Below are 15,057 nucleotides of genomic sequence, written 5' to 3'. Positions count from 1 at the left end.
CGGGGGACGTGGAGACCCCCATCCTTCGTGGTAAAGCTCCTTAGTGGAACCCGGGGCCAACGTGACCGTGATTGTGTTCACGGAAGAGACTTGGTGGCCGAGTAGCAATACTTTTTGTGAGTGCTACAACAACGTGGATGTAGGTGTGTCTTTGTGGCTAACCGAACCACAGGATAAACACCCGCGTCAAAGAGTTTGCTATCTCCTATCCCGCTCATTAAGCTTCCGCATTTCTTGCTAGCACTTTGTACGCCTTTACTTTCATAGAGTAGTTTCTTGATAGGAAAGGCTATAGGGTGCTAAATTCTTTTGGGATAGGGGTTTCACACTAGAAAACACTAGTTGCACTTCTAGATAGCTTGTTTTAGTTTAAGTTTTGTGCAATCTAGTTAGAGCTATAGGTCAAGGTTTTTATTAGTGCCTAATTCACCCCCTCCTCCTCTTAGGCTAGAGCACCCGATCACTTTCATGCAGCCTCCTCATCCTGGTATTTTTGACTCGAGATCTGTTTTGGAGCGGTTGAAACTGGTGCCAGGATGGTTGAAGGGTGCACTGAAGAGGCGAGCCCCAAGGAAATAGGTGTATTCTTGATGTGATGTCTTGCTGTGCAATACTTTGTGAACTTTGTCATGATGTATAAAAACTTTCGCAAGTTCAATGCGAAGTTTTGGAAAGCTCGTAGCGCTGTAGGATCATATGAGTTCAAAGTCTATATTAAAGATAAACAAGGGAATTTTGTGGATGCTGATATTAGAGGCTTGTTAAACCTATACAATGCGGCATACCTGAGGACTCATGGAGAGGCATTGCTTGATGAGGCAATTGCTTTCACCAGAAGATGCCTTCAAGGTGAACTAGAGAATCTGGAGTCACCACTTGCTGAAGAAGTGTCATGTGCCCTTGACACGCGTCTTTTTTGAAGGGTTGGGATTTTAGAAACGAGGAACGACATTCCCATTTATGGAAAGGAGGCTACACGAAAGGAAGCTATATTAGAGTTTGCAAAACTGAACTTTAACCTTTTGCAACTTCTTTACTGTGAGGAGCTAAAAGAGGTCACAATGTAAGTTTATACAAATCTCTTGCTGAACATAGGTTAATCTCACAGATTAAATCATGGTAGAAATTCATTTATTCTTATGTATATTTTAGGTGGTGGAAGAAGCTCAATGTTGAATCACTTTCATTTTGTCAGAAATAGGATAGTGGAAATGTATTTCTGGATGACGGGGGCATGTCATGAGCCTCAACATTCTCACTCCCGAATTATACTTGCAAAGATGATGGCTTTTATTACTATATTAGATGATTTCATTGACATATATTCTACCACTGAAGAGAGCATGCAACTTGGGGAAGCAATTTTCAGGTCAGACTGCCCTTGTAGGCAACGAAAATTCCTTTTTCCCATTCAATTTACCATCTATGTTAATTATCTGAATGTAGATTTAGCATTATTATTTGGTTGAATAAGATGCAAAAATCACCATTTTTATTTATTAAAATTTAAAAAGTGTTTATTTAAAAATAGGGACTAATGATTGAACAGGATGTAAGGCACAAGGTAAATTATAGTACGTCTCCATTTTTTTCTTAAGTATATGGCATTAGACAAAAAAGAACTACGCAATGCAAAAAATATAAACACAAAAGACTAGAACATCAGTAACTAGTGTACTTCAAAAATAATGTGTGAACTTGTAGAAACAACCATAGATATTTTCCCGCATTTATCATTTGAATATAATGTGGTATTTATTACCCTGGAACAACATGAACATCATTATTTTTCATATAAATATCCATAGTTGAAAAAACTAAAAGTAAACTTTATTATTATTGTTAGAATATACATATTTATAGCACAAGTGTTAACTTATGGCTAAAATGCAGGTGGGACAAGAATGCTGTAACTTTGCTTCCAGAGTACACAAGGGATTTCTATTTGTACTTATTGAAGACATTCTGCTCATTTGAGGAGGAACTAGGAACTGAGAAGAGCTACCGTGTGTTCTATTTAAAAGAGGCGGTCAGTATTTGATCTCGTATATGATGGTCGATGGTATCAAATATAAAATCATGTCATGTTTCTTGGGTTCATTCTGTAAGAAAACTATATTAGTTATTGCTAGATGGAGTGATCATTATTTATCATTCCACCCCCAATTATAGATATTCATTTGGTATTAAACTTTTAATCAGTTATTGAAGTAATATCAACATGTGAAATGATCTTGAACCTATACTTTGGCACAGTTAAAGCAACTGGTGCAAGCATACGTTGAGGAACTTAAATGGCGCAATGAGAATTATACACCAGAAACATTGAGCGAACATCTTCGCCTTTCAATGAGAAGCAGCGGAGGCTCTCCAACAGCATGTGCTTCATTGGTTGGAATGGGTGAAATAGTAACAAGACAGACACTGGGCGAAGCCAACCGAAAATGGGAACAGGGTCTATCCTATCGCACGCTGGGGTCTTTGCCTATGAAAAACAGTAACAAACATTGATTTCCATTGATTTTTAACAAATTTATCGGGGTCCGCTGACACCAATAACTACATGTAGCTCCGCCACGTAAAATTATGGCATCAACTGAGGTATTTCTATATCTCTTTGCACTTGGATGTTCATCTTTATGATCCTTATAGTTTTTTTTCATTTATCTGATGCACACTATTTCTATTTTTGGTTTGTTCCATAATTTCTCGAAAAGATACACCTCTCTTAATTTTATTTCATTTTTGGTCTGTGTTATCTTTATACATTTGAACATCAAGTTGCAACCTTAGGATAAGACTAAATTTCCAAACCATATAATTTCAGTAAACTGAATGTTGAACTGTATTTTCTTCTCAGTGAAATATTCATCAAGAATATTAATCCGATACCACAAAACAGAAAGGAATATTTCCAATATGGTACTAGTTAGCAAAGTACAAACAATGGGCCAACCTTTATTTTTCTACAATAATGTTTTGCAGCGTGAGCAAAACAGGGGATCACAATGTCTCCACTGTCCAGTGTTACATGAAGGTGAAAGAAATCGGGTGCTCGTAGCCTAAGAGAGGGAGAGGATGAATTAGGTAAATTAAAAACCTTAACCTCAAGCTCCAACTATTTGCATATAAAATAAACTAAGTCATACTATCTAGATGTGCAACTAGTGTTCTTCTAGTGTGAAAACCCTCATTCCAAAAGAGTTATGCAATTTATGCCAATCCTATCAAGATTCTACCCTATGAAAGTAAAGGCACACAAAGATTGCAATAAGAAATGCGAAAGTTAAAGAAGAGGTGAGAGAAAGCAAACTCTTTGACACGAGGATTTATCCCGTGGTTCGGTTAGCCACAAAGGCACACCTACATCCACGTTGTTGAAGCACTCACAAAGAGTATTGCTTCTCGGCCACCAAGTCTCTTCCGTGAACACAATCACGGTCGCCTTGGCCCCGGGTTCCACTAAGGAGCTTCTCCACTAAGGATGGGGGTCTCCACGTCCCCCGCACAAAGAGTGTCGCCGCCGCTCCACACCAAACCGGAGGGTTGAAGACGTTGCCGGCGAGCCACCAGGACTCCAAGGGGCCGGCACACCGAGTACAAGATGTGGTTCTCTCCCAGAATCAAGGCACAAGGCACAAACCTTGCTCACTCACTCACTTAAGAGCTAAACTAGTACTAAACCTAAGGATGTGATCAATTTTCTCTTTGGTTGGCTTGGAGATGTTCTTCAATGTGTCTAGGGTCTCTCTGAACTCCAGCAAACTTCAAATGACCGGGGAAAACCCATATATATAGCCCTCCAAGATGAACTAGCCGTTTAGAGCCGTTAATCCTTTTTCTGCGTAGGGCGTCGGATAATCCGACGGTGCTCTAACCAAGGGCGTCGGATCATCCGACCACTCTGTATCCTTGGGTATCCGTTGACCTTCTGACAGCTGACGTGGAGGCCGTCGGATAGTCCAACGCATTACTCCGACGGGCGTCGGATCATCCGGTACTGAAGACTTTTTCTTCTTCTGCGCATGCAAACACGACATCATTACTCCGACGCTTTTGTCCGATGGTGCGTCGGATCATCCGATGCTGAAGGCTTTCTGCTGTGCCTTTTGACATGCTCTCTGGACGTTGATCCGACCATTAGTTCGACGCTCCAAATCCCTCACGTCGGATCATCCGGTCGTGAAGGTAGTTTTCAACCCAGTGAAAACATCCTCTCTGAAGAATGCTCTGAGCAATAGTCCGACCCTTCTTTTCTGGTGTCGGATCATCCGGCTTCATTGGTCGGATAGTCCGACCATGGGGGTGTCGGATTATCCGGTCACACTGTGTTTTTCCTGTTTCTTGTTGCACTTGTCCAACTCGTCGCGGCGGTTATCTCGACACTCCAAATATATTCTCTCTGCTTTTTCACTGCGACTTGATATCTCTACGGTGGGTTGGACACCCCTCTTGATGGTGCATTAGACGTCTCGTCTCGACGGTGCATTGGACGTCTCGTCTTGACGGTGCATTGGACGTCTCGGATATTGCTTGGACTCTATCCAAGGGACCTAAAGAATTCTACAAATACGATCTTGCAAACTCGTTAGTCTCATTGATTGCGTTGTCACTCGAAATGGCCTAAATGGGGCCCTGTTCGTTACAGAAGGAGCATGGGACAACAATGCATGAAGCGTGCAAAGAGATACAAGAACTCATCGAAGATTTATGGAAGGACATGCTACAGCATCACCTTGCAAGGACAGAGCAAACAATGATCGTGTCACATATGGTGCTTAGCTTCGCACGGACTGGAAACTATGTATCAGAACAACGTCGACAAATTCACTTCTTCACACACTATCAAAGAGGCGATAAAGAGACTCTTTGTGGAGCCAATACCAGTGTGAATATACCTTGCCTGGAGACCAAATAACGAACTCGTACCAGATATTTGTACCGTTCGACTAATATAATATAATGATGTGTGTAATGATAAAGTAAACCTTGATGTTTGACAAAAATATATTTCAATATTTTTGTATAAAATATGCATACCACGAAAATAGAATAATTCAATACATTCGGCTTTGACATCATAGTAGTGAGTTATCTGATCTTCGAGATAAACAATATTAACCATTGTATCATGATTCATGAACGATATCCTCCAAATAATTAATTATCCAGGTCTGTTCAGGTCCAAAGATGCTGATTGCCTGCAAAGGTTTGGCTTGGCCACTCCAGAGCTTTTGCTCCGGAGAGATTGTTCCCATGATTTTTTTTTAATAAGGCAAAAGATTGTTCCCATGATTTATGCCGTAGACTTGGATGGGGGTCAAGCTTGCTCTCGCTGGAGAATGGAGATCAAGGCAAGTACACACGGTGTTGTGTCTAATTGTTTAACGGCTTTGAGACAAGCACCTTGAAATGGGTTGTTAATCTTCCTCCGTTTCGTTCCATTAGGATGGAGGCCCAACAAGCCTAATATATGGTTTGTGTGTTTCCGTTTTTTTTTAAAAAAAAAAAGAACTGCCCAGCTTGTTACTTTTACCATGCTGTTAAGGTACGTAGGCACATATGCCACCAGGGTGGCTCAGCACATCAAGCCTACAGATGTCTCAGAAGAATTACAAGGAAACAGAGGAGATAACGTCACTCAGTAGTAGAAAATGAAGCAGAGAAACCACAATAAGAAAAACAACTAGTAAGCAGTAAAAAAACGTCGGTCTCTTGCTTTAATCACCATCAATACGTAGTTTGACTATGGAGAAGGCGTGCTGATCTTTTTTTTTCTTTCTCAAATATGATGCCAAATTTATATATATATATATATATATATATATATATATATATATATATATATATATATATAATCGATGATAGGCGGTATATTGGTATAATCCATTGCTAGTTCTTAAATCGTAATAGGAAAAAGTCTACATAACTCCCTAACCTATTGAGTGTGGACCACATCACCCCCTCAATTATGAAACTGGATGTTTAACCGCTCCACCTTTGCAAAACCATTTAAAAGATCCCCTTAGAGCATCTCCAGCAGATTACCTATTACTCTCTCTAATACCAAAAAAACTATCATTTAGAGAATAGAAGTACTCCAGCAAACTACCAATACTATCTCCAATACCAAAATTTTTTTGGCAATTACCAAAAACACGTCCACACCACCCCAAATAAAGGGGAGACACCCCTCTCCCCTATCCACCGTTGCTTTTGGCGCGGGGAGTTATCCCCGTCGGGCTCTGCACGCCGCCTTGCTCCGTTCCGGCGCCGCCGCTCACCGCTCCGTCCCAATGCCGCCGCTCGCCGCTCCATCCCAGTTCCGCCGCTCGTCTCGCTCCTCCCCGGTGCTGCACCATACACCAGATCGTGAGCCTGCTCACCTGAATCGACCTCTTCCCAAATGAAATCGATCTTCTTGTGCTTGCGCTTGCTTCTCCCTACGTCTCCCGGTGGGTAGCGGAAGAGAACCAGCTCCTCGCCGTCGAGGCCGGGGCTCAATCCCCTAGGCCCTGGTTGCAGCCAGCGCTCGTCGGGTCGGGCGTCCAGGACACGTCCTGCTCGTCAATTCGCACATGGAAGTGCAGGCACGAAGACGGACAGGGAGGCCACGCTCGCCGGATTCCTTGACGCAGCATAGGAGTCAGACCTCCACCAATCGCCAGGGCCCAGCGCCCCTGATCTCCTCCCAGCAGTACGAGGAACGGTATATAAATTGGATGCCTTTGTACAGATCTGCTTAATGAATGTGATTTGGAGTCCGTGGATTTGATTTCGAGCAGATCTTGTTTCTTTGCTTGGTTGATGTGCTGTCAGCATATATATTGGATATACACACTGTTACTGTTTCTGCACTGCAATATGAAAAAGTCCTATCGTTTTTTTCTACCATATTGTTGTCACACTCGTGTGTTGAGCAATTGTTTCTGCATTGAAAAAGAACTGAATGTTTCTGCAAGTGTATTTTGGTTAGCCTTTCATTTCTCTACACACTAAATATTTCTACATGTGTATCTGTAATATGAATGATATGTGAGTTACTACTTGCATATGATCCTAGCTTGGCCGTGCCTTCCTCCTTCATTCAGTTTGAGTTAATCAGGATGTTTAATTATTTTTCCTTTTTGTGCAGATGAGTTCACTTCTTGATTTGTTTTTTGACGATGAGTCCGATGAGTCTGATGATGACTTCGAGATGGCAGCAGTTTTGATTGCTGAGATGGAGGAGATGGAGAGGAATGAGCGGCCCAAGCGTGGTGGTTCCGTGCCAGGGCGTGAAGTGGTTCATCGGAACAAGCAGCAAGGCCATGATAAGCTATTTGATTATTACTTTGCAGATAACCCTGTGTTTGGTCCGGTTACTTTCAGGCGACGGTTCAGAATGTCTAAGCAGCTATTCTTGCGAATTGCAGCCGCTGTGGAGGCTCATTGTCCATACTTCCAGCAGACAAGGAATGCTTCTGGGGACCTTGGACATAGTTCTCTTAAGAAGATTACTGCAGCACTGCGCATGCTCGCTTATGGTGTCCCTGCTGATTCTCTTGATGATTGGCTTCATATTGCAGAAAGCACCATTATTCTGAGTTTGAAGAAGTTTATGAAAGCAGTGATTGAAATCTTTGGGGAGCGATACTTGTGAGCACCAGATGCAGAGGACACTGCAAGACTTATGCAAATGGGTGAAGCCAGGGGGTTCCCAGGTATGCTTGGATGCATCGATTGCATGAACTGGAAGTGGAAAAATTGCCCCGCAGCATGGCATGGGCAGTTCACTGGGCATTGTCATGACCCAACGATTATTCTTGAAGCTGTTTCATCATATGATCTATGGATTTGGCATCCATACTTTGGGTTGCCTGGCTCTCACAATGACATTAACGTCCTGCAAAGATCCCATTTGTTTGCACGGCTAGCTGCTGGCGATGCTCCTCCAGTGAACTTTGAAGTCAATGGCCATCACTACACAATGGGGTACTATCTTGCATATGGCATATATCCTTCATGGTCCACATTTGTCAAGATAATAAGAAAGCCTCAGGGTAACAAGACAGTGCACTTTGCCTGTCACACTCGGTTTAAGAAGGAAAACCGAATGCATCTCATATGTGCACTAAAATCAAGTTTACACACATACGATAGACTATAAAGCGAATATCATCACAAATGCATAACGAAAGAGAGTGTTAATAAGTTTATTACATGATCGAATGTCTTAAAATCAAGCGAATAATTAAATGTTTATAGAGTAGCAGCGGATCTTCAACTTCACAGGCCGATGACTGGGAGACATACGCCGAGAAATCCTCAAAGTCTTCTGGGTACTCCGAACAATTACCTTGGTCTGAGTAGCAATTATGCAAGGGTGAGTACACTTATGGTTGGTACTCAACAAGTGGTAGGAAAAACAATTATAGTACATGCAAGGCTTAAACAAGGAAAAGCTGACACAGTTTAAATGCATCAAGCACTTTTAGTTGGTCAAGTTTTATTAGCAAGCATTAACTAAGTATAAGTTTATACCATTAACCCACAAGATAAGCATATATGAAGATAAACAACAATAACCATAAGTAAAGCATCGATTTAGATCAACTTCAACATCAATTATCATGTGAGGGTCCAAGCCGCTCATGACCATGAGCACGACTGATATATCAGTTTTACACTCTGTAGAGGTTGTACACTTTCACCATAATTCGCGTAAAAGTTCAAAGAACTTTAAACCCAACCATGCAAGTGCGGGCCAAGCGCCATATCACACTTCCTTAGGTATGACTGCATAGGGACGCTACGAGGCTTTTCCAAAGAATCACTATATGTACGCACTGGTCCCTGACTTTCTGCGGTACCTCGGAAGACGAAGCTTCTTTCACCCGCTCCATCAATTCACAAACGCAAAATCCACCAATCAAACGCCCCCAGGCACGACATATAGATCATCTAATTACTGAGCCAAGACCAGAGCCATATGGTATTGTGGTTGCACCGTTTTCTTAGGTGGTTCTCCAAGTTCCAATTAAGCACATGATCTTGATTAACAACATTATACCATTATGAACATGAAGTAAAACAAGTGTAACATTTGTCTCATCATTAACCAACCATAACCCAAAGTAAAGGTAACTAGCAAAGCTACCCAACATAAATTAAATAACCCATGTTTCATCAAGGAAGGATAAACAAAACTAGGCATATCCTTAATTTGGGTCCTATCATATCGTAGACACATGCATGTACATAAAGTAAAAGTGTTTTTTGGTGAATTTTTAGGGGTTAACAAGTATGATCAAGGACCACTTGCCTTGCACAAAGTGCTGCTGCTGATCCGGTCGTTCGAAGCCTTGGTCTTGCTGCTGCTCGAACTGCTGATCGTCTAACGCCCACACAAGCACATACAAGCAAACAAATACAAGAGATAAGAAACAGTACACCAATCAATGTAAACAGTACAAAACGAGGTTACAAAACTATTGTACACGTTGCAAGGATCGCGTGAGCGCAAGAATCGTCGAAAACGGAGTTAAAACGAGAAAGTTAGAGATAAAACAAGATTTTAGGGGCTAAAACATAAAAGAAAGGGCTATTTTATAAATATTTTTGAACTAAGATGGACTGTGGGTTAAATTCAGAAAACTAAGGGGTCTTTTTGCAAAATTGCCAAAGTTGACCAGAATGGCTAGGTTTGACCTAGATTGAATCTAATTTGGATCGTTAGATCTAGATCGGACGGCTCTGGTTTGATGGGCTTTAGATCTAATCTGGATCGTCAGATCCTGATCCGATGGCTAGGGTTTGTTGGGGCGGGAGGCGCCGGCGGCGAGCAGAGCGGCGGCATGCGGCGGCAGGGTCATCGGCGTATCGCGTATATGCAATTCCGGCCCCGATTCAACTCGGATTTAGGTCGGGGAGCATGCACGCTGCACGGCAAAACCATCTAGGGGCTCTGCACGAGGCGAGGGCAAGCGGAGCAGAGCGCATGGTGGCGGCCAGAGGCGGCGGAACATCGGCGAGCAAACCCCGGCGAAGGAGAGAAAGAGGGAGAGGGAAAAGGGGTCGACGGCGTGTCTCACCTTTACGCGAAGCTCCGGGGCGGCTCAAGCACGACGGGGAAGCAGTGGAACGGCGGCGCGTGCTAGGGTTTTGAAGGCGGCGGCTGCGGCGCGACTTGATGCGAGTCAAGGGGTGCGGGCGGTGCCTATAAATAGACCGGGCAGGGCCACCTTGGCGTGCGCGCCAAGGCATGGACGTCGGGACGCGGCTGGACTCGAATTCGAGTCCAAGCTCGGCTCGGCAAAGGAGAAAGCCCCAATAGGTGGGGCCCACCAGTCGGCGGCAGAGAGAGAGAGAAGACGGAGAGGTGGGTCGGGCCGGAGGGAAAAGAAACTGGGTTGGCGGTGAGCTTTTGGGCCGCGGGGAAGAAAAAGAAAAAGAGGGAGAGGGAGCGGGCTGGGCTGGACTGGGCTTGGAAGAGGGAAAGGTTTTTTTCCATTTTCGCAAATGATTCAAACCAATTCAATTCAAATTCAAAGGAATTCAAATTCAAACTGAACAATAAATAATAAAATAATGCAAAGCAGCATGAGATGCACAAACCTATTTTCCTTAAGTTTATTTTATGGATAAGTATTTTATTTATCTCACGATAAATGCTCTAAACTCAAGATAAAATAATTAAAAACTTATCGAACCTATAACAAATCTAATTAAATTTATTTAGGTTCCTAATTTGAAAATTAGGGTGTTACAAACCTACCCTCCTTAAAAAGAATCTCATCCTCGAGATTCGGCTGGGCTAACAAAGAGATGAGGGAATTCTGCCTGTAACTCATCCTCTCATTCCCAGTAGCCTCATCCTTTGCATGATGACTCCACTGAACCTTACACATCCGTATCCTCTTACTCTGATTAATTCTCTCCAATGTGTCCAGAATTTTGACCAGATATTCAGTATAAGTCAGATCATCCTGCGCGTTCAACTCTTCCAGTGGCAATTCCTCCTCTGGCACTCTCAAACACTTCTTCAGCTGCGATATGTGGAACACGTTGTGCACATCAGACAACTGGGCTGGTAGCTCTAGCTCATATTCTACTTCACCCTTTTGGGCCAAGATCTTGAATGGGCCAATGTAACGATGCGACAATTTCCCTTTGACCTTGAACCTGTGCAAACCTCTAATAGGTGACATTTTGAGATACACAAAATCTCCTTCAAATGTCAACTCTCTGCGACAAGTATCTACATAGCTCTTCTGTCTAGACTGTGCCACTTTCAGATTCTCTCTGACAACTTGCACCTGTCGTTCGGCCTCTTTAATGATCTCCGGGCAGAACAACTAGCTTTCTCCTATCTCACTCCAATACAACGAAGTTCTGCACTTTCTGCCATACAATGCCTTGAAAGGTGCCATCTTCAAACTGGCCTGTTAGCTGTTGTTGTAAGAGAACTCTATATACGGCAAACTCTTATCCCAACTTCCTCCATGCTTCAAAGCACAAGCTCTAAGCATATCCTCTAACACCTGATTGGTCCTTTCAGTCTGACCATTTGTCCGCGGATGATACGCTGAGCTGAAATTCAACTTCATATCCATTGACTCATGCAACTTCTACCAAAATCGAGATGTGAATTGAGTACCTCTGTCAGACACAATCTTCTTATGTACCCCATGTAGACACACAAACCTGGATATATACAATTCTGCCAATTTGGCTCCGGTATAAGTAGTCTTCACTGGAATGAAGTGAGCTACCTTCGTCAACCGATCCACAATGACCCATATGAAATCATAACCATCTTTTGTACATGGTAACCCCACAATAAAATCTATGTCGATTTCTTCCCACTTCCATTCTGGCACTTTCAATGATTATAGTAAACCGGCTAGCCTCTAGTGTTCTGCTTTGACTCTCTGACATACATCACATATGGCCACATGAGCTGCAACATCATGCTTCATGCCATACCACCAATACCTTTCTTTCAAATCCTGGTACATCTTGGTACTGCCTGGATGAATCGAGTAGGCTGAATCATGTGCTTCCTTTAGGATCTTCTCTCGCAAGTGGGCCACATCTGGCACACATATCCTTTTTCGGAACCACACTATTCCCTGTTCATCCTCAGTGAAATCAGATGCCTTGCCTGCTTCTATCGACTCCTTGATCTTATCATCCTCAAGCTGACCCTTTCGTATCTCCTGCTCAAGGGTCGTCTCCACTTCTATAGTAATCCCTTTAGTATGAGCAATGAAACCAAGATTGAGTCTTTCAAATTTCCAACACAATTTCTGAGGCATCAAACTGGCCAATGTTGGATTTGCATAACTCTTGCAACTCAAAGCATCGGCAACCACATTGGCCTTTCCTGGATGGTAATGTATCTCCAGATCATAGTCCTTTATAAGCTCTAACCATCTTCGCTGCCTCAGATTGAGATCATTCTGAGTGAAGATGTATTTCAGACTCTTGTGATCAGTATATATCTGGCATCGGTGTCCCAACAAATAGTGCCTCCAAATCTTCAAAGCATGTACCACGGCAGCCAATTCTAGATCGTGAGTGGGGTAGTTCTGCTCATGCTTCCTTAACTGACGAAACGCATAAGCAATCACATGTCCCTCTTGCATCAACACACAACCAAGTCCCTGACGGGATGCATCACAATATATATCAAAACTCATGTGAACATCCGGCATAGCCAACACTGGAACCGTAGTCAACCGCTTCTTCAATTCCTCAAAACTAGCCTGACATTCCTCTGACCACACAAACGCTTTTCCTTTCTCTAGTAGTGAAGTGAGGGGTTTCACTATTCGAGTGAAGCCTTCAATAAACCTCCTGTAGTATCCCGCGAGTCCTAAGAAACTCCAGATTTCTAACACTGTCTGAGGTGGTTCCCACTTCAACACATCTCTGACCTTCCCTGGATCAATTGCAATTTCTCCATTGGTGATGACATGCCCAAGAAATGACACCTCATCCAACCAGAATTCACACTTGTTAAACTTGGCATACAGCTAATTCTCCCTGAGCTTCTGCAAAACAAGCCTCAAATATTCCTCATGTTCTTCCTCATTCTTGGAGTACACCAATATATCATCAATGAATACCACTACGAACTTGTCAAGGTACTCCATAAACAACTTGTTCATTAGATACATGAAGTAAACTGGAGCATTTGTCAACCCGAATGACATCACCGTATACTCATAAAGCCCATATCTGGTAGTGAAGGTAGTCTTGGGAATATCTGATGGTCGCATCCTTAACTGATGTTACCCTGACCTCAAGTCGATCTTGGAGAATACCTTGGCTCCCCTCAGTTGATCAAACAAATCTTCAATATGGGGCAAAGGGTACTTGTTTTTGATAGTGACTTCATTCAGCGACCTGTAGTCCACACACATCCTTTGTGTGCCATCCTTCTTCTGAACAAAGATCATTGGAGCTCCCCAAGGCGAAGAACTAGGATGAATGAACTTCTTATCTAATAGTTCTTTTAATTGTGCCTTAAGTTCTTCTAACTCTCCAACAGACATTCTATATGGCCTCTTAGCAATATGTGCAGTACCAGGTAAAAGATCTATGATGAATTCGACGTCGCGGTCAGGTGGCATACCTGGCAAATCATCAGGGAAAATGTCTAGATATTCACACACCACTCTGATATATTCAATAGGATTCCCTTGTAGCTGATTCACGGTACAGCCTGTTTCGGCTGGAAGTGTTGCTATAAACTCAAACCGTTCTCCTGATGGGCTGGTCAGACGCACCGATCTCTTGGCACATTGGACGACAGCATCATACTTGGTTAACCAATCCATCCCAAGAATGATATCAATACCATCAGAATCCAGAACTATAGGTCTTGCGTCGAACTCTCTACCCAAAATCTATATTTTAACACCAATACACTGATACGCAGCCCTCATGTTTCCCCCAGGTGATTTTACTATCATAGATCTAGGAATGGTGCAAAGGGGTATAGAATGCTTGGCTATATACTGAGTAGATATAAAAGAATGTGTTGCTCCAGAATCAAATAAAACCAATGCAGGGGCAGAGTTGACTAAAAACATACCGAACACGACGTCTTGCACTTCCTGAGCAGTCTTGGCAGCCACGTGGTTCACCCTCCCACGGGTAAAGTTTTGTTGTCCCCTGTTGCTCTGCGGGGTCTAATTGTTGTTCCTAGGCTGCTGTTGTGGAGTCTACCTTTGTCCACTAGCGTTGGACTAAACTGGAGTGTTCTGAGGATTCTTGGGGCAGTTATTAGCATAGTGACCACGTTCACCACACCTGAAACAGACAGTGGCCCCAGTAGTGGCAGGGTTGTTGTTCCTCATGGGGGTACCGGCGGGAGTGTTCTATCGGTTCTACTGGGGGTTGAGGTGTTGAGCTGACTGCTGATTCTGCTGGTTCTGCTGAAAGGGGTGCTGGTACTGATTCTGCCCGAAGTTGACGTTCTGTCCTCCAGGAAGGAACTGGTTTCCTTGTGGGGGTCCAAAACAGGGGCGTGTGTTGCTGGACTGCCCTTGCATCTCGAACTTCCTCTTCTGCTCACCCATCTCCTTGCGAGCATTCTCCACCGAGATGGCGTTGTCCACCAACTTCTGGAAGCTATCAAATGTATGCACCAACAACTGATACTTGATAGGTGCATTCAAACCTAGCCTGAAGTGATCCTGCTTCTGCTCATCTTCGGCTACATCTGCGGAGGCGTAACAGGACAACTTATCCTGGTACTCACTCATAGACATCCCTCATTGCTTTAGATCAAGGAACTCCTGCCTCTTGAGTTTCATCAAACCCTTGGGTATATGGTGCTCTCTGAACTGGGTCCTGAATTCTCGACAAGTGATGGTGTTGGCGTCAGCATGAGCTGCAGTATAAGCGTCCCACCAATCTGTGGCAGTTCCTTCCAATCTCCCTTGAGCATACAAGACTTTCTCCCTGTTTGTACACTGGGCTATGTTCAGCATCTTCTCAACGGTCTTGATCCAACCATCAGCTTGGAGAGGATCTGGTTAATGGGAGAAGGTAGGGGGCTTGTGA

General features: G+C 43.3%; 1 protein-coding gene and 1 pseudogene across 1 annotated transcript; both read left to right on the top strand.

Moving 5' to 3' along the window:
* The first annotated feature begins 632 nt into the window (after positions 1-632).
* On the top strand, positions 633-4,892 carry LOC120677957 (annotated as a pseudogene).
* Positions 4,893-6,201: 1,309 nt separating this feature from the next.
* Positions 6,202-8,010, top strand: LOC120680236. Its single transcript, XM_039961845.1, has 2 exons — positions 6,202-6,709; positions 7,136-8,010. The coding sequence occupies exon 2, from the start codon at positions 7,136-7,138 to the stop codon at positions 7,640-7,642; it is 507 nt and encodes a 168-aa protein (XP_039817779.1). The 5' UTR covers positions 6,202-6,709; the 3' UTR covers positions 7,643-8,010.
* Positions 8,011-15,057: the final 7,047 nt, after the last annotated feature.

The sequence above is a fragment of the Panicum virgatum genome, chromosome 6N, assembly GCF_016808335.1.
Source record: "Panicum virgatum strain AP13 chromosome 6N, P.virgatum_v5, whole genome shotgun sequence".
Lineage (NCBI taxonomy): Eukaryota > Viridiplantae > Streptophyta > Magnoliopsida > Poales > Poaceae > Panicum > Panicum virgatum.
Note: the sequence above shows the minus strand (reverse complement) of the source record. Positions and strands in the feature narration are given on the sequence as shown.